Source organism: Aphelocoma coerulescens, chromosome 1, assembly GCF_041296385.1.
Source record: "Aphelocoma coerulescens isolate FSJ_1873_10779 chromosome 1, UR_Acoe_1.0, whole genome shotgun sequence".
In the NCBI taxonomy this organism is placed as follows: domain Eukaryota; kingdom Metazoa; phylum Chordata; class Aves; order Passeriformes; family Corvidae; genus Aphelocoma; species Aphelocoma coerulescens.
Genome location: NC_091013.1, coordinates 93,734,794 through 93,758,893, shown reverse-complemented (window position 1 = coordinate 93,758,893; position 24,100 = coordinate 93,734,794). Strand labels below are relative to the sequence as shown.

At 51.5% G+C, this 24,100-nt stretch overlaps 2 protein-coding genes across 4 annotated transcripts; both read left to right on the top strand.

Annotated features, from left to right (window-relative positions):
• The first annotated feature begins 302 nt into the window (after nucleotides 1–302).
• P3H3 (prolyl 3-hydroxylase 3) lies at nucleotides 303–11,394 on the top strand. 3 transcript variants are annotated; one of them, XM_069018505.1, is made up of 15 exons: nucleotides 305–730; nucleotides 1,323–1,475; nucleotides 2,167–2,353; nucleotides 2,481–2,612; nucleotides 3,503–3,636; nucleotides 3,905–3,994; nucleotides 4,306–4,358; nucleotides 4,537–4,595; nucleotides 5,752–5,876; nucleotides 5,997–6,092; nucleotides 7,062–7,212; nucleotides 7,333–7,450; nucleotides 9,806–9,881; nucleotides 10,300–10,440; nucleotides 10,712–11,394. In XM_069018505.1, the coding sequence occupies exons 1-15, from the start codon at nucleotides 320–322 to the stop codon at nucleotides 10,922–10,924; spliced, it is 2,139 nt and encodes a 712-aa protein (XP_068874606.1). In that variant the 5' UTR covers nucleotides 305–319; the 3' UTR covers nucleotides 10,925–11,394. The 3 variants fall into 3 exon arrangements, with proteins under 3 accessions (XP_068874623.1, XP_068874615.1, XP_068874606.1); XM_069018522.1 differs by lacking the exons at nucleotides 9,806–9,881; nucleotides 10,712–11,394 and having other exon boundaries at nucleotides 303–730; nucleotides 10,300–10,429; XM_069018514.1 differs by lacking the exons at nucleotides 9,806–9,881; nucleotides 10,300–10,440; nucleotides 10,712–11,394 and adding an exon at nucleotides 7,966–8,345 and having other exon boundaries at nucleotides 303–730.
• Nucleotides 11,395–12,948: 1,554 nt separating this feature from the next.
• On the top strand, nucleotides 12,949–24,066 carry GNB3 (G protein subunit beta 3). Its single transcript, XM_069018468.1, has 10 exons — nucleotides 12,949–13,193; nucleotides 17,783–17,884; nucleotides 18,404–18,442; nucleotides 18,592–18,698; nucleotides 18,810–18,873; nucleotides 18,988–19,150; nucleotides 19,251–19,317; nucleotides 20,287–20,488; nucleotides 21,472–21,688; nucleotides 22,495–24,066. The coding sequence occupies exons 2-10, from the start codon at nucleotides 17,828–17,830 to the stop codon at nucleotides 22,599–22,601; spliced, it is 1,023 nt and encodes a 340-aa protein (XP_068874569.1). The 5' UTR covers nucleotides 12,949–13,193; nucleotides 17,783–17,827; the 3' UTR covers nucleotides 22,602–24,066.
• Nucleotides 24,067–24,100: the final 34 nt, after the last annotated feature.

Below are 24,100 nucleotides of genomic sequence, written 5' to 3'. Positions count from 1 at the left end.
GTACGAAGTGTCCAAACGTGACTCCTGACAGATTAACCCCTTAGGAGACGCCTCGTTGGAGGCGTTTGGGTGACCCACTGGGTTCGCGCTGGGGCGGCCGCCCGGACGAGGGCCCACGTCAGACCAAGAGGCAGCAGCACCGGGACTCCCAGAGGCAGCGGCGGGTCCCGGCCGGCGCCGCAGGACCAGGGCCGAGCCTGCCCGCCCACCGCGGCCCCGGACCGGCACCGCCCCCGGGGTGGGCCGAGCCCGTGGCCCGCCAGGACTGCCGCCCGCGCCGGACCCCTTCTCCTGTTCTCCGCCTTCTCCTCGCGGAGCCATGGCCTCGCTGCTGTGCCTCAGCCTCCTCGCCGCCGCCGCGGCCGCCACGTCGCCGGGCCGGCTGGTGCCGTTCGATCTGCTGTACGCGGACGGCGTGCGGGCGTACCTGGCGCGGGACTGGGCGCGGGCGGCCGAGCTGCTGCAGCGCGCCCTGCACAGCTACGCGGGGCTGCGGGCGGCCCGCCGCGCCTGCCGCGCCGCCTGCGCCCGGGAGGAGCCCTTCCCCGGCGGGCCCGGGGGCTGGGAGGCCGCGCTGCTCGGGCCGGTGCTGCAGCGCGCAGGGTGCCTGCAGCGCTGCCTGGGGCGGCGGCTGCGCCCCGCGCCCTCCGCGCACCGCGCCAGCCGCGCCGTGCGCCGCGACTTCGAGCGCAGGGAGCCCTACAACTACCTCCAGGTGGCCTTCTTCCAGGTGGGCACCGGCCCCAGACGGGTGGGAGGCGGCGTCCCCGGGAGTGCTGTCGTGCACGGCAGGGGGCCGGCGTGGCACCCCTTTCTTGGAGGGTCGCCGGGCAGCCGAGGGGGTGTGGACGCCTTTCCCTCAGCCTCGAGAAGAGGCAACCGAGAGGGGACCTTATCGATGCGTATGAATATCTGAAAGGGGGTTGCCAAGGGAATGGAGCCAGGTTCTTCTCACTGGTGCCAGCCACTACAAGAGGCAACAGGCAGAAACTGATGCGCAGGAAGTTCTGCCTGAATATTAGGAAGAACTTCTTTACTGTGCGGGTGACTGTGCGCTGGAACAGATTGTCCAGAGCAGTTGTGGAATCTCTGTCACCGGAGACATTCCAAAACCATCTGGATGCAATCTGGTGCCATGTGCTATAGGACGACCCTGCTTGTGCAGGGAGGTTGGAGCAGATGACCTGCTGTGGTCTCTTCCAGTCTGACCCATTCTGTAATTCTGTGATTCTGTGAACCCGGGGAGCAGCTGGGGTGAGGGGTGGGTGTGAACAGCAGAGACCTGCAGGAGCATGACAGGCACTGCTGCCTTTTCTCCACAGCTGAAGAAGCTGGATCAGGCCGTGTCTGCCGCTCACACCTTCTTCGTCGCTAATCCCCAGCACCTCCAAATGCGGGAGGACATCGAGAAGTACCGGCGTATGTCAGGGGTGAAGTCAGACAGCTTCCGGGACCTGGAGGCCACGCCACACTGGGTGAGGGCTCAGTGCAGAGTCATGCATGAGCAGCTCTTATTCCACCTTAGGGACCAGTCTGGGACCCTGATCTATTCCCACACAAAGGCCATGGCTTGAGACAGGGCCTCCATACACAGAATCACAGAGAGATTTAGCTTGGAAGGGACCTTTAAAGATCACCTAATCCAAGCCCCCTGCCACAGGCAGGGGCACATTCCGCTAGATCAGGTTGCTCAAAGCCCCATCCAACCTGGCCTTAGAACACTTCGAGGGATGGGACATCCACAGCTTCTCTGGGCAACCTGCTCCAGTGTCTCACTGCAGTCATCGTAACAAGTATCTCCAATCCAACAAGTATTTTATCTTCTGTCAAAACCTTTTTCCAGTTTAATACCATTGCCCCTTGTTCTGTCACTACAGGCCTTGGTCAAAAGTCTTGCTCAGACCCCTTTGTGTCTGAAAGGCTGCAGGAAGATCTCTCTGCAGCCTTCTCTTCAAGGTGAGGGCAAACCACTGCAAGTGTGACAGAGAGACATTTTGATGACAGTTACTTGGCTTAAGTCTGAGATTTGCTGTCACTGTGTGGTTGATTCTGCATGAGCAGGCAGGCCCCGATATGTCGGCACCACCCCGTGAGTGACTCGGAAGTCTCAGGGCATCCTTTGGTTTCACCCACACTGATGAAGAGACCTGGATCTGTCCTTCACAGGAAGCGTATGAGACTGGTGTGCAGCACTATGATGCAGATGAGTACCTGCAGGCCGTGGCCAGGCTGGAGGAGTCACTCTCAGAGGCCCTGTCAGCACTGGAAGAGTGTCGTGCCCTGTGTGAAGGGCCTTGGGAGGATGAGGATGAGGAGGAGAAAATGCAGCCTGGCCTGTATGAAGCCATTGCAGGTAGTGTTAGAGGCACACAGCATTGGGTAGGAAGGCTGTGCTCCCCACACTGGGCACATCCCATCTCCCAGCACTGCTGTCTGGAAGAAATGTGGACTACTGCCTTTCTTGCTCCTCTCTCTTGCAGCCCATTATATTCAGGTTTTGAAGTGCAGGCAGCAGTGCGTCCTGGAAATTGCTACAAAGCCAGGGAGAATTTCTGCCACGGAAGATTTCATACCCTCTCATCTCGATTTACTGCAGTTTGCCTACAGCCAAGGTGAGCAGAGCCACAAACCAGCAGGTTATGCTGTGGCACCCCTACACTTGCCCTTTGCCTCTGATCCTGGAGGGCAGCTTGTCATGGGGAAGAGTGGCACACTGACTTGAGCTCTACTTCTATTTGCCCCCTAACTCTTCCCAAAACCTCTGTTTAAGCCTGTGGCCACCTTGGAGATGTCCTTTGCGGTCTTCTCCAGTCTCACTGTGCAGGTTCTGTGATGTGAGGCTGTTCTACACTGTGTGTCTTTCCTCCAGCACACTTTTTCAAGACCTTGTTCCAGCTATTTGCTGAGTGTTTGATACCCTCCTTTTCAGTACATGGCTCCAGACCAGGCTCCCATTTCCTACCTAGAGGCTACACGTGCATCTCACCTCAGCAGTGGTGTTCCCTCTGAGTCAGCCCTACCTGCCCTCACTGAACTGATGGCCTGTTATGACACTGATCATCCTGTCGCTCTGAGACTTCCACACATCCCTCAGCCCTCATCCCTTCTGCATACCCCTGCTCTTCCCCACAGTGACCCAGCTGTGTCTTATCTCCTCTGTCAGACCACTGGTAAAAATTCTATCTCAAAGAAGCCACTAGATCCCTCGTCTTGTCTGTTGCATGGGGGAGGTGGGACCATCTCTCTTTCAAAATATGCTTACTTTTAATCAGTTTCTTCTAAACCAGCTCCCAATAAGTATTAAAGGCAGGTCAGTTCTGTTAGCAGGTTCATTCTCTGTCTTCTCTGCCCATCACTGGGTAGAGGCAGGAGTTGATATGTACTTGGTGTAGGGCCAGCTGCCAGATCCTGACAGGGACACTGGGCGCTGCTGGCCTGTACGCATTCGCTGCTCGAGTCTTTCAGAGACATGTCTGTCCCTTCTCTTCTGTCCCTGCCCAAGTTGGGAACCAGACACTAGCTGCTGAATGTGCTGCTTCCTACTTGCTCTTCTATCCGATGGATGAGCCCACGTTGGAGAAAATGAAGCAGTATCGCACGGAACTGGGAGAGGACGCAGCTGTCACAGCCAGACAGGTAGTTACAACTCCACTTCTGCACTTCTTGGTCCTTCCCTGTCCCATAGGACAGGATTGCAGTTCAGGAGACAAAAAGGTAAACCCAAGCCCAGGACTGATGAAACTGGAGCCTGAGTTTACTTCTGGTCTATCACAGTCAGTGTCCCTTCAGGACAAAAACAAGCTTTAATTGTGCAGAGCAGTGTGATGGGGCAGGTTTCTGCCCTGGACGGAGATGGGGTTGTCCTTTGTGAGATGGTTGGTTGACAGTCTCTTTGCTTCCTTAGAGTATTCAGCATTATGTGCAGAGATCTTTGATGGAGAAGAAGTTGATTTATTATGCAGTGGAGCATCTAGGAGAAACTTTTAATGACCCTGTAAGTAACAGTATCATCTTAATCTTCCTGCCATGGTTTCATGAATACTGTTGTCAGAATTCACTTTAGTAGGCCGTGATCCAGAAAGGATCAGATGCTAATGAGAGGGATCCCCAAGTCCTTAGGAGGTGGACCTTTAAGGCCTTTCTGCTGCTCCAGGACTGAAGTTAGTTTGAAATTGGTGCTGTAACCATATGCATTGGCTCAATTTGTCTGTCCTGAGAAGTGGGCCACAATGACTGGTCTGATACTCACTGGAGAAGCAGTGCAAGGTTTGTTGTGTATTGAACCACCTGTGTTTGTTCCTACAGGATCTTTGGACTCCAGATGAGCTGATTCCTGAAAACCTAAAGGAGAAACACAGGTAAGATTGGGCATGTCTGCTAGGACTGCAGTATAAGTAGGGATGGTACAAGGAACAGTTATGTAGAAAAATGGGCACAAAAGGAACAGGAAGGATGTGAAATGCTACTACAGAGGAGGGTTAGGCATAGCTCTGTGTACTGACAGCCCTGGTCTCTGTTTTTTCCCTTGCTCCCGAGAGAGGATCAGGAGAAGCAAAAGCAGGAAACTCTGGATGTGGAAGAGAGGGGGAAGAGGGGTGAGTAAAAGAGCTTGAAGGAGGTCTTGCAGCCAGCCAGGCTTAGTCAGGCTAAGTGCTGTCTTTTCTTCCATCCTCAGACATTTGAATGCTAGCATAGATGCAGACTCACTTGAATGGCTCAGCAAGTCTTCTCACTGTTCTTTTCCTCTTCTTTGATGCATGTGTAATCTTGTAAAATCTCGCTGTGTGCATCTCTGGCATGTGTACTCAAAGGGCACTGTGGCTGGAGAAGCTGAGAGCAGCCTGAGTATGTGACAAACCTGTGGACGTGCAGATCCCTGTTCAGTGTGCCAGGAATGTCTACACCAAACCTGGTTCAACTCCACCAGCCCAACTTCAATCAGCATTTTTCTGAAAGGGACATGGAGGGAGGGGCTGGGAAATGGAAACTGGAAGCGGACTATTTAACTTGGGCTAGTCTTTCCCTGAAAAACAGAAGTCCAATGGGTTTGTGGCTGAATGATACAGAGTGCAGTGCAGTCTCATGTTCTTGCTGGTCCCCTAATCTTACGTGTGGATACAGAGCCTCTTGCTCTCTCCTGGAGTCTTTGCTTAAAATGACCCCAAGTGGTTCTCTACTGTGGCACATGTGAGAGCAGAGCCTTCTGAGGGCCTGAGTGCCTTGGCATTCCTCACCACCCAGAGGTCAGAGGGGCTGGGAAACAAGGCCAAAGATCAACAAGCTAAATCACTAGCTAATATCCAGTCTTTCTCTTTGGGGATGAAGAAAGTAGAAGGATTCACCGGAGATAATTCTGGCATAAGATGTTGATGAAAGACGATTGAAAGGAGGGTTGATGGAGGTGTTTACCTGCTTCTTTTCTCCAGAGCCTCACTCCAGTAGGCTGGACCTGTTCTGCTGCCGCAATCCACAGTGCACTCAACTTCCCCCAGCTCCCTGCTGCTCTCCCAGCAAGTCCCAAGTCTCTGCTGGCTCCTGAAGCACCCACTGTAGGCCAGCTTCCCCAGCTGCTGCTCTGGTTCCCCTGAAGCATGTGAGGGGTCTGCGAGGAACGGGCACTTCTGGGGAACTGTCCTGTCTTCTCAGAGAATGTATAGTGTCTCTCCACTTCCTTATCCAGACTGGGGGTTGGTGTCTGAGGGATTCTTGTCCAAAGCTTGCTCATGCCTATCTGTGCTTGCTTCTCAACAGGTCCTTTGCCTTTCGAGGGTATTGCTGTCACAATGGATTCCCAGCAGATGAATGGAACCCAGAGGGTTGTGTTCGACAGAGTGCTGACGGAGTCTGAGTGTAAGGACCTTCTCCGACTGACAAAGGTGAGGCCAGGATCCTGTAAGAACTCTTGTGTGCTTTCCTCCTCAGCAGGCAGGGCAGTACGGTTTCCGTGGAGGAGAGGTGGAAGCCTCATGCATGTCATCTGTATCCTTCTATTCCAGGCAGCAGGGGAAGCAGGAGATGGATACCGGGCAAGACGGTCGCCTCACACTCCACATGAGAGATTTGAAGGGTTAACTGTTTTGAAGGCCATGCAGGTAAAATGGATCTGTGAGTCTGCTGCCTTCTTAATTGTCCAGAAAGAGAATTTGCCACCTGAGCATTTTCTTCTGTGAATTGCACTCTGGGTGGTGTCTCCCTTGCAACATGTGTGGTCTCCTGTGACCTGCTTCCCCCTCAGTCACATTCAGGGATGTTGTACGTGGAGGGCTTGGCAAGTGCTTTCTCTCCTGTGAGGCAGGGTTTTGGGACTGCTTGTTCCTGTGAGGTAGCCTTACAGACATGCTTAGTTTAGAACTGGAGAATAAATTAAGGTAGAAGGAGCCTCTTGAGATCTCTAATCTGACCTCTAGCTCACAGCATGTCTAATTCCAAAGCTAGATGAAATCCCTCAATTCTTTGCATAGGCAAGTCCTGAACATTTCCAAGGGTGGAGATTCTCCAGTCTCTCTGGGCACCTTTGTCGGTGCTGTACCAGTCTTGTGAAGGTGAAATTTTTCTTTATATCTAGCAAAATTTCCCTTGCTGCAGCTTTTGTCTGTTGCCTCTTTTCAGTGTGTCTCTCTGAGGGGACACTGTCTCCATGTCCTCTGTAACCCCCTTTTAGGTGACAGGAGACTGTACTTGGATGTTCCTTTGGCCTTCTCTTCTCTAGACTGAAGAAAGCGAAATCTTTCAGCCTCTTTTTCTAAGTCATGTGCTCCAACACTCCTGCCATCTTAAGACCCTTCATTCAAGACTCACTTTAGTCTGCTAGTATCCCTTGTGTAGTGGGAGAGCCGAAATGATGCAGCATTCCAGATGTGGCTTCAAGGGCCAAGTAGAAGGAAATAATTGCTGTGCTGTGCAGTTGTACTCCTGAGTCATATTTAAATGAGAAAATGTGTTCTTTTCTTGCCTGAGTGACCACAGGACTTTACAGATGTCTCTTCTTCTGTACTGTGTACGTGTATCATTCCTTACAGTGTCTTTGTAAGTATTGTAACAGACTTGTTTTTCACTTGTAGCTGGCCCAAAATGGGGACGTGGAATGGAGAGACGCCAGATTGCTTCTGCAGGCTAGTGAGAAATCTCGGAAAATCATAGAATCCTATTTTACTCCTGGAAAGAAACTCCATTTTTCATTCACACACCTTGTGTGTCGCACAGCTGTAGATGGTAAAGAATCTTCCATCCTGTTAGTCCCTGTCCTCCCTTTAATCTCACTGTACCCCTTTCTCGCTGCTTTATTCTTTCTTGAAACCAAAAATGCCCATACTCCTTTCTGTAACTTTTCAGGGGAACAGGAAGGTCGCATGGATCTTAGTCATCCTGTCCACGCTGATAATTGTCTCTTGGATCCTGAGGGGCAAGAGTGCTGGAAAGAACCTCCTGCCTATGTGTACAGGGACTACAGGTAAGAGCACCTTCATTAGATCATGTGAAGATTTCCCTGGCCCCATCAGAGGATGAGCTTAGCTTATAGAAGCCAGGTGATGGTTGGCTCAAAGCCATCATGGACTGTAGTGTTAGGCAGAAGGCTGTATCAGTGGCTTCAGAACAAGCTGTGAAACACCTTCCCTGGTCTGGGAAGACCTGCCCTTTTCCCCTCCTTACTTCTCACAGCCAGCTTCAGGAGAGAGCAGAATGAGGCTGGGAGGCTGCACAAGTTAGAACCAAGATCTCAAACTGTTATTTTGTGGGTCTGCTACAGTACTACAGTCAGCTGCCAGCCCTTCTGACAGGCTGTTTCTTGTAGTCGGGTTCCATCTTTTACAGTCTCCTGTGAATTGCAGGAGAGGGATAGTCAAGCTCCTTGGATTTCTTTTGTTTGAGCAGTCAGTGTACTTCAGTGACTGTTCTCTCAAGATTCACTGCCAATACTTTGTGTTGGGTTTTTCCATTCCACGTGAGAGTTTATGTCTTTTCCAGCCTGTGGCAAGTTTTGTTACTCTTCTGTGAAAGAACCTGAAATATATTTTAATGATGATGCCAGTTGTTGCACACTGCAGCCAGATGAGGTCAGTTCACTACAGCTGATTCCTCCTACTTGCCATCTCATCCCTGAGCATCCAGAAATTTTACTTATCTTTTCCTTGAATGGTAGCTGTATCCAGAGCAGAAATCTCTAAGCAGCTGTGATGAGAATACGGGACTTAGAGGGAATTCCAGTGTCATTGAGTTGTTTCCCTTTGGATACTGGTGTTTACTTGGTATAACCAGATTGTAAAGTTACCAGGCTTTGTCATGTAACTAGTTAGATCTCTGTCCCTCCTGTGAGAAAGGCTGTCACTTCACTGATCCTTGGGTTCTCTGACTTCCACTTGAATGGATGGTAAAATACCTTCCTAGAATCTATGCTACTGACCTATTTTTGGGAGTATCTCTGTCCTCTTGCAGTTCGAGTTGTGACTGCCCAACCAGCTCACAAGGGCTGAGCTCTTACAGTGTCCTTTTGAATGAAGTCCCTGTGTTCCAAACTTCCTGGATCATTTCTGTGGATCTGTGCTATGGGCATTAATGATGCTATTGAACAGGATTGGACCCTGGGGCCCACGAGTCCCAGTGATGCTGCTCTGGGTGCATGGTGCTCCTTTGTGTGCCAGTGGTGCGCTGGTCCCTGTGTGCTGTTCACAGTTGTCTTCACCTTCTCTTTTAGTTAGAAATTTCCCCCATGGCACCATTCTGAGTCCTTTTACCAGAGTCCAAACTGCTGAGATTGAGCAAGTGTTTCCTTGGAAAATCCACTATTTTTTCAAACGTTATGTGGGTAGCCCAATCTGCTTTTAGTACCCCCATGTTACATTTTAAGACCATTTTCCATTTACTTTTTGTCCTCCAATTACCCTTCTCAGAAATGGAGTCTAAAGCCCTGCAGACTATTGAGGTCAGGATAACAGGTCTGTTTATGCTGCAGCCATTATCCCTATCTTCCTGTGCCTTTGGACGTGTGAGAGCTATCCTTGCTTTTCTCCACTCATGTCACCACCCTGGCTTCACAGCCTTATTAAAACCCTCTGGCAGAAGAGCTATAACTTCCTGGGTTTCAGGGCTGGTAATCCTCTCACTGCCCTTATGTCCTTAACACTGCTTCAGCAACCACAGCGTTGATTTGTATTTCTTCCTCCCAGTCCCGGTAATTAAGAGCCTCTGTTGTTCCTCTGGTGTTTTCTATCAGCTTAAATTGAATACCAAGAGGAACTCAGGTAGTTTGTGGTCCATTCTTTCACCTAGTTAACTGTGATCTCACCTGTGCTATGCAGTGGCCTCACTATTTCTCTTTTTGTATAACTTTAGTAAAGAAGTTTCCTGTTTCAGTTTTCTGCATGCAGCAGGCCTCTTTTTGATCATTCTAATGTTACCCTGAAATTCCTTGGCTGTTAAGACATGGCTTTCTTTGCTGATCAATCTCCTCTTCCAGGCGTTGGATTATTCCCAACCTTGAAACATAAACAACAGGTTAGAAACAAGATCCATCAAGCCCAGGGCATTGTCACAACAGTGCCACAGATGCATGCTGTAGGGGATTAAGAACAAACCAAAACAAAACGGGACAAGTGTGTAGAGCTAATTCCCTGGCATACTCTCCCAGCTTCCTGTGGCTTGCAGCTCAGGGACTCCCCTGAGCTAGGCACTGCTGGGTTTAACACCCTAAGATGGATTCTCCTGCTAACTGGTCTGCTCGCTTTTTGAACCTGTGACAAGGAGTGTGGGGAAGCACTTGGGAGGAATAAGCTTCACTGTACATATGTGCTTTTCTGTTTGTCCACAGTGGCATTCTCTACCTCAATGATGATTTCCAAGGTGGGGGCCTTTTCTTCACTGAAATGGACTCTGTGACTGTCACAGTAAGTCTGGGACTGGCCAAAAGAGGGAGAGAGGACTGAGGGCGAGACTTAGTCTGGGCAGGAGGAAACTGGTTGGTTATTGGATCCCACCACTCCAAAACCAGTCCAGTGCTGGTGCAGTGGCAGATTCAAATAGGGGCAGCTAAAGGCAAATTGAGGCAAATCTCAGAGGAGAGTTTGACTCTTTCCTGGCTGAGGTTTCCCAAGCTCTTCCAGTCTGCAGGTGTCTGTGACCTTTGTTGTCCCATTGATTCTCTCTATCCCTCTCCAAGGTCTGCCTTGCTCCTAGACTGGCTGTAGATGCCTAGCAGCTCTCTGCTCTTCCATGTTCCCAGAGGCACTGTCACCTCTGTAGGACTGTGGACTCCGGAGCGGGGGTCTGCTGGCTTCATGGTCTCTTCTTTCTCTCTCCTGGCAGGCCGAGGTGCATCCGAAGTGTGGGAGGCTGGTAGCCTTCAGCTCTGGCAAGGAGAACCCCCATGGCGTGTGGGCCGTGAGCCGCGGAAGGCGCTGCGCCGTTGCCCTCTGGTACACACACTCCCAGGAGCATGCTGAGCAGGTGAAGGGCCACTCTGAAGAAACAAATACAAGGACCTCCAAGTGAGATCAAATCCCACTGAGGAACAGCTTTTGGGCTTTCCTTTGGGGCAGGGCCTAGTGCAGTAGCTGGGGGTTGCCCTCTGACAAGGGCCAAGGGCCAGCCGGTGGTGGGTCCTGCAGGAGGAAATGGGCTCTGGGGCATTTGGGTGGGTGTGTTTTGTCAGCCCCCGTGAGCAGGGTCGAGATCCCAGCAGGGAGGATTCACATAGTTTCTGTCTCCATGGCTGCAGGAACGGGTGAAGGCAGAGGAGCTGATGAAGCAGAGGGCTGTGGAGCAGGACCGGCCTGATGGAGATAAACATCAGGGAACTGATCGCAGCAGCAGATCCTCCTCAGAGCCTCGTGCTCCAAGCCGTGGAACCAAGCCTGCAGATCAGAGACAGAAGCCTGGCTCAGACAGGAAGCAGCACCCCAAGGTGCTACGGGCCAGAGATGAGTTCTGAGGGCACGAGGCCCTGTGGACTGTCACACACCATGGCCTGGCAGGTCACGGGAGGACCGGGACCACGGAGGCCTGGAGCAGTGTATTAGTGTGGTAGAGCTGTAGTGATGGGGAAGGGTGCAGCTTTCTTCTCTGTGGTGTCCCAGCAGCTGAGAAGTGGGAGAAGGGCACAGTGTGGAAGTCAGTGACACCAGGAACTTTCTTCACTGCCTCACCGTGTTTGTCTCACTCAGAAGTAAGAAGACAAGGTCTTCTCACCCCACTCCTCTCAGTGCCAACTTCTTGGCCATCCAGGGCTAAATCTGAGAGGGGGAGGAGGAGCCTGGAGTCTTTCAGCAAGGGCTGTCTCACATTCAGGAAGTGAAAACTAAAGCCTTTGAATTTCCTAAGCACCTGCAAAGTCCAGAACTTTGCAGGTGACCCGAGACAGGAAAGATGAGGGTCTGTGAATATATGGAATAAAAGCCAAATGCTGGACACAGATATAAATGGGAGCTTGAGTCTGTATACCAGGAAGACGTGCACTCTTGTTTCTGATTTAAATTTAATTAACAAATGATGGAAGGGGGTTGAGCCCTCAGTGAAAGATAACAAAGTACTTGCCCAGATGCCAGGTATGAGGGAGATCTCCAATAAGGGAGAGCAAGTCAGCTCTGACCGGGCTAACATGGAAAGGGTGAGGAGTGCCTTTCAGAAAAAGCACTGTATACTCACATTTTTCTGTCGCAAGGCCTCTCTTTTTTTGTTGTTTTGGCTTTTTCCCCTCTGCATGCACGAAATTGTCCCTGAAAGCAGAAGAGAGATTTTGTTTATCATTTTCCACCCTGATAGACAATCTGCTGTCACTGCCCAGGGGATTAGTGTCCCGAGATGGGATTATATTGTAGCCAAATAGGAATTGAATGGGGTGGATATGGAGTATCAAAAAGAGCAGTGACCCTTTTCCTGGGAAGCATTAGAGCAAGAGATCAATCTGTGGTCATGACATACTCAAGCCTTGATGAGTTGTGCATGGAGCCCCCAAGTGCAGTTCAAGTGGAAGAAATCTGTAGAGGCAGGGCCAGTGGCGTAAGAGGTGGGTAGGTGGATCCTCTTGTCACTGTTGGCACAGGGCCCCTGCTCCATGGAAAGGGAAGCTTTTCCTCAACCTGAATCCTGACGCTTCTTAGCACCAAGCTTGGGGAAACCTGTGTTGGCAACCCTTTTTGCTTCCCGTCCTCCCCAGGGTCACAGGAAAAACTTTGATTGTGTGCATTTCAAATTCCCTCTCCCTGGCAAGGGGCCTGTCATATCCCAGCACTCACAGGTCCATCCCGATGATTTGTGGGGGGGTGCTGGGTGGTTCCTGTTTGATGAGGACATGTTGGGGCGTGAGGGGCCAGTGTCCACATCTCTGGCTTGCTTTGCCCAAAGGTGGCCTGGGTGATTAGACTGATGGCCTCCTGACGTCAGATGAGATCCGTTAAAAGGTATTTATCTCGGGCTTGGGCCAAAGCTGCAGGAGAGATTAAAAGAGATTGAGGCCAAGATAATCCCCTCGCAGCATCCCACTAAAGTGGCTGCCAAAAGGCATGCCACCAAATCTTTTGCCACCCCTGGCCCCTATGCCCAGTTCTGTTTTCCCCATCCAGAGCCCCATTTGCAGCTGAGAGTGGGTGTGGTGGCTGTGCCATTGGTTTTCCCTTTGCAAGCCCTCTGTGGTGGTATCATTCCTCTTTCCACCCAGCCCAGGACACAAGTGGCATGCTGTCCCTGGGAAAGCAGGAATTCCTGTGGCTGTGAGGTACAGCAAGCCCTGCCCTGGTGGCTGATAATCCTAGCGTGTTCTGGCTAATCTTCACTTTATTAGTTTGTTGCTGATATAAACAGAGGGAGTCAAATCCGCCCAGGATTGTTTCTTTCCCTTCAGGAGCAGTGTGCTACTCTCTCTTTTCACCCCTCCCCATCCACCTGCTTTGCATTACGTCCCAATCCGATTTCCCCAAGTCTCTGGTGTCTGATTTAATTTGCCTGACGCTGCTCCTGGAATCAGCCCTCCCCCAACCCCTCCCGTCCACAGCCTTCCAGCTCCCCATGGGGAGATCAGTCCTGGGAGAGGCTGAGGAGCAGAGAGGGAGCAAGGGGCTTGCTGGGTGGACGAACGGGACTGACTGGAGACTGCATAGGTACAAGGAGCTTCTGGGCAGCGAGGAGCCATTCTCGGCAAGGGAAGCAGGCTGTGAGGGTCCCATCCAGAGGGGACTGCAACCCACCTTGCTCCACAGGTCCCGGTAAGTTTACTGCCTTGCGATGCCTGAGGTCACCTTGGTGAATCTGGCATTTGGGATGCTGAGTTTCTTGGAGTGATTCTGAGGGGAGGATCCTGATGAACAAGGGCTCATCCCATCAGAGGATGAGGGAGGGTAAGATCACAGTGGGAAAGGAGTTGGGGTTAGCACTGAGGTGTCTTTATAGTGGTGAGGGGGCTTTGCACTGGGATGGGGTTCCTTGTTCTCCACTTGGCAGGTAAATCTCACCAGTTTCCAGACTGGAGTGGGAGGGTGACACCTCCCCTGAGTGACCTGGCACTCACTGCTGGTACGCAGCCCTGCGCTCCCAGTGCGCCCTGTGCACACCTCTTTGCAGCTGGCTGCTGTTCTGGGTGGAGAAGGAGCCCTCGGAAAGCAAGGAGCAGAGCAGGGTAATTTTACCCTGACCTTTGATCTCCATCACAGGAGAGAGGGATCATCTCTGTATCCGGCTCTGCAAGGAGCCCAGGGTCACCAGGGCGAGCCTGGGAAGCTAGTCAGGGATTACAGAGACCCAGGGACACTGCCTATTCATACTGAGTCCTTCTTGCACCTTTTTCATTCACAGCCCTCTCCCAACATTTCAGAGAGCGACCACTCCTTCCGCAGTGTGGGGGAAGCTACCCAGGAACAGATAAGAGGGTCCACCTTCCCTCTTTTTCCCACCCATTACTTGCACCCTTATCCCCACTCCCCAGGGAGTGATGCAGGTGACTCAGAGGGACAGCCCCCAGGGAGCAAGCTGGGCCTCCTCCATGGCATGGTGCAAGGGATATGGCCACTGCTCTGAAAAGTCAGGGTGTGGGCAGCAAAAGGCAGAAGATGAATGATTCCAGATCCCCCTCCGTCCTGCACCACAGTAGGAGGCATTCCATCTGCTATGAGCAGACACTGAAGGACTCAGGATGGGTTTGGTTGCCCACAAGACAGGAGTGCTGCAGCAGGAATTTCGTTAGAAAAAGCAGGAGGGGAAAGAACTGTCATGTTGGAGAGCAGAAGAAATGAAATGTGATTTCAAAAGCCAAGAGCTGTGAACTGGATGAGCACAGCTAAGGCAGAGCTCAGAACAGGGCTGGCATGAACTGACCAAGCCCAGGCTCTGTTTGGCTGTGCCGTGCTTGCTCCTTGGTGATGCTTGCAGGAGGCGCAATGCTGGAACAGTGCTGGTGCCAAGGTCTTCCTGTCAGTAGCTGTGCTGAGGGTTGTGAATTGCTTTTTTCAAAGGCACCTAAGGACTTGGTTGCCTCTACTGCTTAGCATTCACTGGAAAGAGCCCTTACTTCCAGAAAGCACCACGGGTGCACCATTTAGAAGCCTTTCCCATTAAAACTATCCTGGGCACCTGCCATGAGCAACTGTGAGCTGATCCTTAGATCCACAAGAAACGTGTATCCCTAAGGTCCTGTTGGTCAAGGAGGAAACCCCATTTCCCTTTCTTCTGTTCTTCCCCCATTTTGTTCCTCCCATTTCCTGCCCTAAATTTACATGACCATAACGAGCTGCTCTTTTGCACACCTGCCCTGGTCCTCCTGGGAGGCAGCTGCACTACGCTGGGGATCGGGTAACTCGCTCTCCACAAATTGCACTGGGATGTGACGGATGGAGGTGACAGGCAAAGATGGAGCTATTATTATCGCTCATCTGTGGCTCCTTGTGCTTCTGAGGCTGAGAACAATTCCCAACTTCATTTAGAGTGTTCCCTCAGAGGGATTTAAAGGTTCAGACAGAATCCTGAGCTGCACCTTCTCTATATTTAGCCCTTTTTATCCGTCCTCGACATCCTGCCCCTGCCGTTTGATCTGCCTATGGCTCCGAAAGCCCCTCATCTGGTTGTGCAGGGTGATGCAATGTTCACAGAGCAGTGAATTGGCATTCCCATGCTAGTGCCAGAGTTGAGAAACAACTGGAGAAGGGAAGAGAGTGGTAAAAAAGCAGGAGCAATGAAAGGAAGACTGGGCTCTGATGGGTAATGAGGAGGACACCTACAGCCAGCTTCACCTGGAGCAGAAATTGGAAGGAAGGGAGAACAAGGTTCCCATCTCTACGCAAGTCTGGGTGGGCAAAACCAGAAGTCTACAAAGACAAGTTAGGGCAGGCGGGTGGGCAATGATCTCAGATAGCCAAGGGTGTATGAAATAACAGCCTGAAGAGCTTGGGAACCAAGCAAAGGAGGCTGGAAGGAGAGAGTCAGAGGTTACCTAGCAGAAAAATGAAATCCAGTGCTTAGGATTGATGGATCAGTCCTAAGGAACACTGGGAAAGGACAAAGTGTGGGCTGCAATGGTAGGGTTGGCTGCACAGGGTGGCTGGAAGTTCAGGTGTGCCACTTGGTGTGCTGTAGGCTGTGACCAGAGCTGGATGGAGTCCTGCAGCCTGACTGTACACTGAAACGGAGGGGCAAACAGCACAGGATAAGGAGGATGTGCAGCTTCTGACTGAAAGCCACAAAGCCTTCCCCAGCATCTCCCCATTCTGTCAGTCAGCTGAGAGGTGGAGTGGAATGCCAGCCCTTTCCCAGAGGGGAAGGGCATGAAGGAGGGCTTTCATGGCCAGGGTCACTCAGTGAGGTGCAGCTGTGCAGCCTTGCTGGGAGGAGCCCCCCTCATTGCTGCTGCGTTGGAAGGAGAGAGGAAGCCAGTGGCATGGCCCCAGCTCAGGTGCTGGTCTGTTCCTATCCTTCAGTGCAGCTGAGGCTGGCAGCCCCAGGCCATGGCTGTGGCATGTTCCTCTGGGCCCTGACAGTGCTGCCCCGGGCTGCCCTCCTGCTCCCTCACCATTTGCTGGGGCTGGCAGCCACATCCAGTGCATGGGCAGTGAGCAGGGAAGAGTCAGCAGCGCTGTGGCTCTATCCAGCCTTGCAGGCAGCAGGCACAAGTCTGTCTCTGCAAAATATATCCTGAAATAGCCTCCTGCTGGGATAGCCTCCCAGGAGCTAGGGAAAACCTGTGTCTCCTTCTCTTTCTTACACTCAAAGCCATGCCTCAGGAATCTTTGAACAAGCGAAAACTCACTGTGCCTGGGGGATCAAAGGAAAGCCATGGAGACATTCAAGGGAAGGAATTCTTAAGGGAAACTCAAAGTTCTCTCTCAAGCAGCAAGCAAAGGTGGGACTTGGGAACTGGATGGATGTGCTTGCCCACAGCAAGAGAGCAAGCCTGGTATGAAAGGACCCAAAGCCTCGCTGACCGGAGGAAATGAGGCCTTCAGGCAACAGAGGTAGAGCTGATGTGACCCACAGGGACCAGGAGAAATTCTGCAGATGCTGCTGGAACATTTCTTGGACAACACCTGGAGCATATCTGGACACTCACATCTATCCAGGGGAAATGTCGGAGCAATTAAAGATCACGTTTATCTACAAAAGTGGGAGATGCTGGAATCACTGGTGAAGATTTAAGCGCACATAACAAGAAAGAGAAAACAAAAGAGAGATGTTGTATAATGATACAGTGCACCTGCATCTTGAATATGGATTACAGTTCTGGTTCCCTGCTCTCACAGCAAAAACCATATAATCTTTACTCTGTAAACAACTGCAAAAAGCTCACAGAACAAGAGAAGTAATGGGACATAACAGCTTACAGGGGAGGAGTGACTAAGTGTGCTCTGCAGTCTGGAAAAGAGATGGGTATATGACAAAGATGTATAAAATATGGAGGGGTGCAGAGGTGAATAGAGACCAGTTGCTGGTCTGCTGATTCTTCCAACTCAAAATATAGCTACTGTCAAGTGGAACTAGTGCCACCAGGAAGTGATAGAAGCAGGAAATTCTTTGCAGAGTCTGCCACCCAGCTGTGGAAGTCATCGCCATGGGGTACTTGAGGAGGCTAAACTTGGCATGGGCACAAAGATGGTGGGGACAAGTGCACAGAAGAAAAGTCCATCAAGGACTTGCATACAGTAATGCTGCTCTCGCTTTGGACGTCAGTGAAAAGCTGGGGCTGGGCAAGTAGGAGAAGTACCACTATTATGTTGTTCTTAGATCCTTCCCTAGGCATCCACCTTCCTTTTTATTTTATTTTGGTTTGGTTTATTTGTTGGTTGGTTGGTTTGGTTTTTGAAACTAGAAGGGAACCCTGAGAGAGCACCTCAACAGCCCCATAGATTTCCTTGGTGGTCAGAGAGTTGGTGGGTCCTGCCTGGTGAGGCCTTGCCTAGGACAAACAGTAGGAAATAGCCAATGGGCTCCCCCCATCAAGTTACCTCCTCCTGGAGCTGAGATGGGCAGCTTGGCCATGAACAGGGAGAAGCCAATGAAGAGGACCCAGGGCTTGGAATGGAGAGGTTAAAAATGAGGGGACAGGTGTGGCCAGAATCTCGGCAAGAGGCTCTGGAGTTCTTCAGCTTCTGCATGTGTATGTGTAAGCAGGATCCAAGACAAAATGGACCTTTGACCAGGCCCAGCACAATCTTCCCAAATGCTAAGGGCTGTGGCCAGATACAGCACGACATTACCAAGCATTCAGCCAAGAAATGGTCACTAATCCTTTATCAGAGACACCTTCACTTCCATAACTGAGCATTAGTGTCCTATCTAACTCACACCTCTCTCGTTTGATTTGTCTCCCCAGAACCAAGGCTGCCCCACGTGGAGGAGCCACCCCTAGGTCAGAAAGATGGGGGAAATGGAACAGATGAAGCAGGAGGCTGAGCAGCTGAAGAAGCAGATTGCGGTAATGCAACAGTCATGAAATTGCTGAGAGCATCTCTACACCCCCACTGCATGCCCAGACCTTCCTCTTCAGCCACAAACTGGAGCTGGGCTTTCTCCATCTACGTACTTGGAGCACTCTGCAGTTCTCCACAGCCCTTTAAACACTAATGGAGATCTTCACACCATGGTGGGGAGAAGAGTGGTAGGGGAAGCAAGAGAAGAGGGAACGGGGGTCCCACGAGTGTAGTGAAGCCCCAGGATCTCCTCTGTCTGTGAGACGGCTGGTCTGTCAGGTGGGAGGGTCTATGGAAAGGGTGTAGCATAGCAAACTGGACGCTGAGCAAATTTTGGCTCACCTTCCTGACATTTGACTGCTGTTTAGGTGCCCTAATCACAGACCAGGATCCGTCTGGGCTGGCCACAATCCAAACAAAGCAAAGCCACATTTCCTACTTCTAGTAGCCCTCAGACTACGACCCCAAGTTTCACTTGGCATTGCCTTCTGCACATGTCTCATCTGCTCTTGTCTCTTCTGCAGGATGCCCGGAAAGCCTGTGCAGACACAACGCTTGCTCAGGTAAGGGACAGGGCTGGCTGGGCAAGCTACCACCACTCTGAGGGGGCTTTTGTCCACTCAGGAAGGAGTTAGGAGGCAGAGATGTGGAAAGCAGTAAAGTTCCTGATAGTCCAGGATAAATTCTTGCTCTCCTGCCACTCTTTCTTCAGATTGTGTCTGGAGTGGACCCTGTCGGACAAATCCAGATGCGGACCCGAAGGACCCTGCGGGGACACCTGGCCAAGATCTATGCCTTGCACTGGTCCACAGACTCCAAGTGAGAGCTCTGCTGCTGATCTGCTTGGTGCAGGGCAGCACGTGGGTGTGATGGGCAGGAAGGCTCTGATGGGAAGAGAGCTACTAACATGATCTTGTTCCTTTCTCACAGACTCATGGTCAGTGCCTCACAAGATGGGAAACTGATCGTGTGGGACACATACACAACTAACAAGGTAGGAGTCAGGTGGCTGCAAACTGGGATGCTGGAGTGGGTCCCCTCAGAGCTGGTGCCCTCAACCTGTTCTTTCTGCTGCCAAGAGTCTTGACAAAGTTTCTGGTCGCCCCAGGTTCATGCTATCCCTCTTCGTTCCTCCTGGGTCATGACCTGTGCCTATGCCCCTTCTGGCAATTTTGTGGCCTGTGGAGGCCTTGACAACATGTGCTCCATCTACAGCCTCAAGTCTCGTGAAGGCAACGTCAAAGTGAGCAGGGAGCTCTCAGCCCATACAGGTGTGTGCACTGCCTGCCTGCAACTGGGTGCCCCCTGCTTCCAAACTTCACCCTTCTATCCCTGCCCCTTTTCTCATATTTGCTTGTTCCTGCTTCCCAGGATACCTCTCCTGTTGCCGATTTCTTGATGACAACAATATTGTGACTAGCTCTGGAGATACCACATGGTGAGTGCTCCCTTCTGCATCCTAGTGGAATGACCTCTGCTCTTAGCACAGCAACAAGTGCAGTCCTTCTGCTCTGCAGCAGTCCACTCTCTAAGGAAGAATTGCTCCTACGTGGGGAGGCCACATGGAGCACCTTAGGAAGCCTGATCCCTTCTTCCTCCCTTGGCAGAACAGATGCTTCTTTTCCTAGCTGAGGCCAGGTCAAGCAGTAGGGACCATGTCGTCAGTTCTCACAAAGAACAGTGTCATTTATACCAGGACGGAAAAGTGTTTTAATTTTATGTGCAGCACACATATGTTCTCCAGTTCTCAAGTCTTGCCCTTTGTGCAAGGGACACCTGCAGAGACAGTGCCTGGATCCTTTGGCTCCTGGTTCTCAGGGCTCACTGTGCTGTGCCTCTGAACAGTCCTGAATCTTTATTCACCCCACCCCATCCCAACACCTGCTTTGGAAGAACCTTTTGACCAAGGACAGGTGGCATTTCCGTCAGAGATCAGGATTACACAGGGCTCGTTTGCCCAGCTGTGGCGTGGGATCCCACTGAACAAGAGCTTTGCATCTTACAAGCATGGACACAGCAGGCCTTTTTCAGCTGTTTGCTGTTTTTTATGTCTGTCTTGTGTTTGTGTCTCTCTTACCGTCTCTCAGTATTCCCTTCAGCTGTTACACTTCTGGGAATATGCCAAACCTCACACACCCCCAGCCTTAGTCTAACTCTGCTTTGGCAAAGGTATTCCCAACAACAGCTGTGAAGATATCTCCTGTTTTATACAGCTGACTCCAGGGATGCTCTCACCCATTTTCCCGTGCTGTAGCCATGGCTTCCCTCCTTTTGTCTGCGAGTGGGACAGCTCTTCAGGGCAGCTGTAGGCCTTCTCTGCCTGAGCTGGCTCTGAGACCTTCTCTCCTCTCCTCTCCTCTCCTCTCCTCTCCTCTCCTCTCCTCTCCTCTCCTCTCCCCTCCTGCAGCGCGCTCTGGGACATTGAGACAGGGCAGCAGAAGACTGTGTTCATTGGTCACACTGGAGACTGCATGAGCTTGGCCGTCTCCCCTGACTTCAAACTCTTCATCTCTGGGGCTTGTGATGCTACTGCCAAACTGTGGGACGTGCGGGAGGGCTCCTGCCGTCAGACCTTCTCAGGGCATGAGTCCGACATCAACGCCATCTCCGTACGTATGCTGGCTGCACAGTGGTAGGGAGGCATGGAAAACGAGGGGTGGAACAGCTCCAAAACAGCCTTGGAACAAGGTTGAAAGAAGCTGTCACAGTCATAAGGATAACAGGGGTCTCAGACCTTGGCTCCGGGATCCAGGACGAAGCAGGCAGGGCCCAAGTTCACTGAAGTTTGGAGGAGGGGTCTTCCCAGGCACCAAAGCATCAAAGTCTTGGACAAGCAGCACACTGTGGTCTGTGGAGCTGAGTACCCTGACACAGGTGCTGGTTCAGCTCTGCTCACAGCAGCTGCTGGGAACTGTGGTTCAGGCATGCTCCAGCAGCCCTGGCCCAAGACACAAGTGAGGCAGCAGGAATACCTAACTCAGCTGAGATCAGCTCCAGACAGAAGAGGTGGGGACTTGGGATCCTTGTAGCTTATCAAATGAGCCTGCCAGCTTCCTGCACTCTGCTGCTCTGAGCACCCTCCACTGACTTCAGTAAAACCTTTCTCAGTTGTCCCATGGCTACTTTGCCAGCCACATGGTTTTCTGCCGTACCTGCTCCCGAGGAACCCTTTCTTTACTGCTCAGAGCAAGGCTGCCAGAAACAAACATGTATGAGAAGGCTGGGATATGAGGATCAGACAGAGGAAGGCTCTCGTAGCCAGAATTATGCTAGACCTCAGCTGGGGAATAATGGGTGGACACTTGTCAAAGCCCAACCTAACAGCTGGAGTTAAAATAAAGCACTGAGATGTCTTGCAACAGCTCTAGCCCTTAGGCCGTTTGTTTTCTTTGAGTGGAAGGGATTTATTAAGCCTCACGAGAAGTATCAGTCTCCCCCTTCAGCAGACTCAAATTTTATGATCCAGTGTGTGGTCCCACCAGGTTTTCCTGCCTCTGTGGCTTCCTGGTGGTTAGCAGGGAGGTGACAAGTTGAGGAATTCCACCAGGATCTGAGGAAAACCTCATTAAAACCTGGTGTGTGCCCTCCCCAGTTCTTCCCTAACGGAGAAGCCATCTGCACCGGCTCTGACGATGCCACCTGCCGCCTCTTTGACCTGCGGGCAGACCAGGAGCTCATCACGTACTCCCACGAGACCATCATCTGCGGAATCACCTCCATCGCCCTCTCCCGCAGCGGGCGGCTCTTGTTTGCTGGGTATGATGACTTCAACTGCAACATCTGGGACTCCCTAAAAGGAGAGCGTGTGGGTGAGTGGCTCCGTGAGGTCCCTCTTTCCCTCCCTGCAGGGCCTCTGTCCCTACCAAGGTGAGGAAAAGACACTTTATCTAACCAGAGCACGTGCCATACTGACTGAATCCCAACAAAGCTCCCTCGCACTTAGGGAGCACACCAGAACTAGGACAACTCTCACTGGCGTAGAAGAGCTGCTGTTTTTAATGTTAAGGAAGTCAAGCCTTTAAACAACATTGTTTCAAGGGGGACAAGAAGGTTCCTATCAGCTAAAACTGCTCACAACCACCAACAGAATATCCTACTGTCTCCTAGCCTGCCATTTGCCAGTTCCAGGTACTCACAGTGCCACTTGGTGGCCAGGCACCAAGCCAAGTGTGCACCTGGGCTTCCATCCAACATCCTTGGGTACTCTGTGATGCTTATACACAGAACATGCAACATTCTGGCCCCTATCCTCTGAAAAGTCATGAAACACAGCCCACAAACAGCATTGCTGTTTCTCAGCCTTATTAAGCACCCCCTCCTACCTTAGTCCTACCATCACTCCAGGATGAAAGCAGTTGTATGAGGATTCAGCCAGTCATACCTTCCCAAGAGCCCTTTGGCCAGGCCTGTGGGTGGTGGTTGCACACCACACACTGAAGTTCTGCATGTTTGTTCCTATTAGCCATGTGGTGACTGTAACAGGTTGTGCAGGAGCAGACAGGGCCAGACACAGCGTGTAGGCACAGCCTGTGATGTGTGTCCCTTAGCAGGGTCAACCCTGTCACCTCTCACTGGCCCCTCTTCACTCCCTGACCTCTCTTCTTTCCCACCACAGGAATCCTTTCGGGCCACGACAACAGAGTGAGCTGCCTGGGGGTGACGGCGGACGGCATGGCTGTTGCCACTGGCTCCTGGGACAGCTTCCTCAAGATTTGGAACTGAGCACGCCAGCAGAGAGGGGAGGAGCAGCAGAAGCACGGCCCACAGCCTGAGCCCATGCAAACAGCATCATCAGATGAGCACAACACCTACCTACCACTCCCACTTGTCTCTAGACACAGGTCACTTGTAGGAGTCTCACAGAGTGAAAGGAAAAGGAGAGCAGGGAGGAGAAGCAGGGGGAGCTGGGGAGCAGGAGCACACACATTGGCCCTTCTCTCCACCTCTAAACAGCCCCGGCAGTTTCCAGCCTTGTGCAGGCTTGAAGACCTGGTCTTTATGTCTCAGGACCTTACAGTACAATTCACAGACCCTGCACCTTCCTTCAAACACCTGTACCCACACTGATACCCATCCTCCTCCTTCAGAGGACCCCTCATGCAACACTCAGATCCTTCCCTGATTTAACTCTACTAACGCCTCTGTGCAGCTGTCCTAGATCCGTGCAGACAGCCCCAGAGACACGCTGGGTCTGAGATTTCTATGGCACCAGCTCAAAGAAAAAGCTAGTGTAAATTTGGCTCAGTTCCATGGGGGAACGCTTAGCTCAAGTCTTATCTATGCATAAAGGGGGGAAAGGCAGCCTTCAGACCTGCCAGAATACCAGGCACTATATTTATTCTTTTCTTAGTTCAAGTTCTTATCTATGCATAAATGGCAGAAAGGTAGCCCTCCAGACCTGCCAGGATATCAGGGAATATTATATTTATTCTTATTTATTGTCTGCTTCTTGCTGTTCCTTCCCTCTTTGCCTCACTCCTACATTGTGTGATGACCCTATCTATCCAGTAGCCATCAGCCCATGTTTTCAAGTCTGTTTAGATCTTCATAGCCCAGGCCAATAAAGAAAGCTCACAGAAGCACTGCAGGCTGTGTTCTTTCCAGCATTGCAATGAGCTACAGCAAACATAACTCCTTTCCTGTGAGTATTGCCTGCTGGTCTCAACCAGTCAACACCTCATCCACAGACCTTGCTTTAGCTCACAGTCCCCAGGGGAGGGTGTTCCTCACATGTTTTGGTTGAGAAGAGGCTGGAGCTGGGAGAGCAAGCTGAAAGTGCATCCTTTCGAATCTTGGATATTTTAGCTCAGTTATAGGACACAGCCATTTTGTTCAGCCCCTACTCCATTTGTTGGCTCAGAGCAACATCCTGAAAGTGCCAAGGCTCTGCTAGGGAGAGCTGGAGATCAACAAGGTTTACTAACTTATCAACAGAAGGTCAATATTAATGGGCAGTACTAGCTATCTCATGTTATTTTGGATCTCACCCATACAACAGACCCTTGCACAACTCAGTTTCAGGTCAGTGTAGGAGCAGTACAACTCCAGAGGTGACACTGTATATACATCAGTTTCCTGCAGGGAGCTGCAGCTTCCCAGCCCATGCTGTTGTACATGGATTCAAGGCCATACCCTTCAGCATGCTACAGGCAGGGGCCAGGGCAGTTTTAGATTAAGGGAAGGCTGAACTATTTGTTCCTGAACCCTTTTCCCAAAGAAAA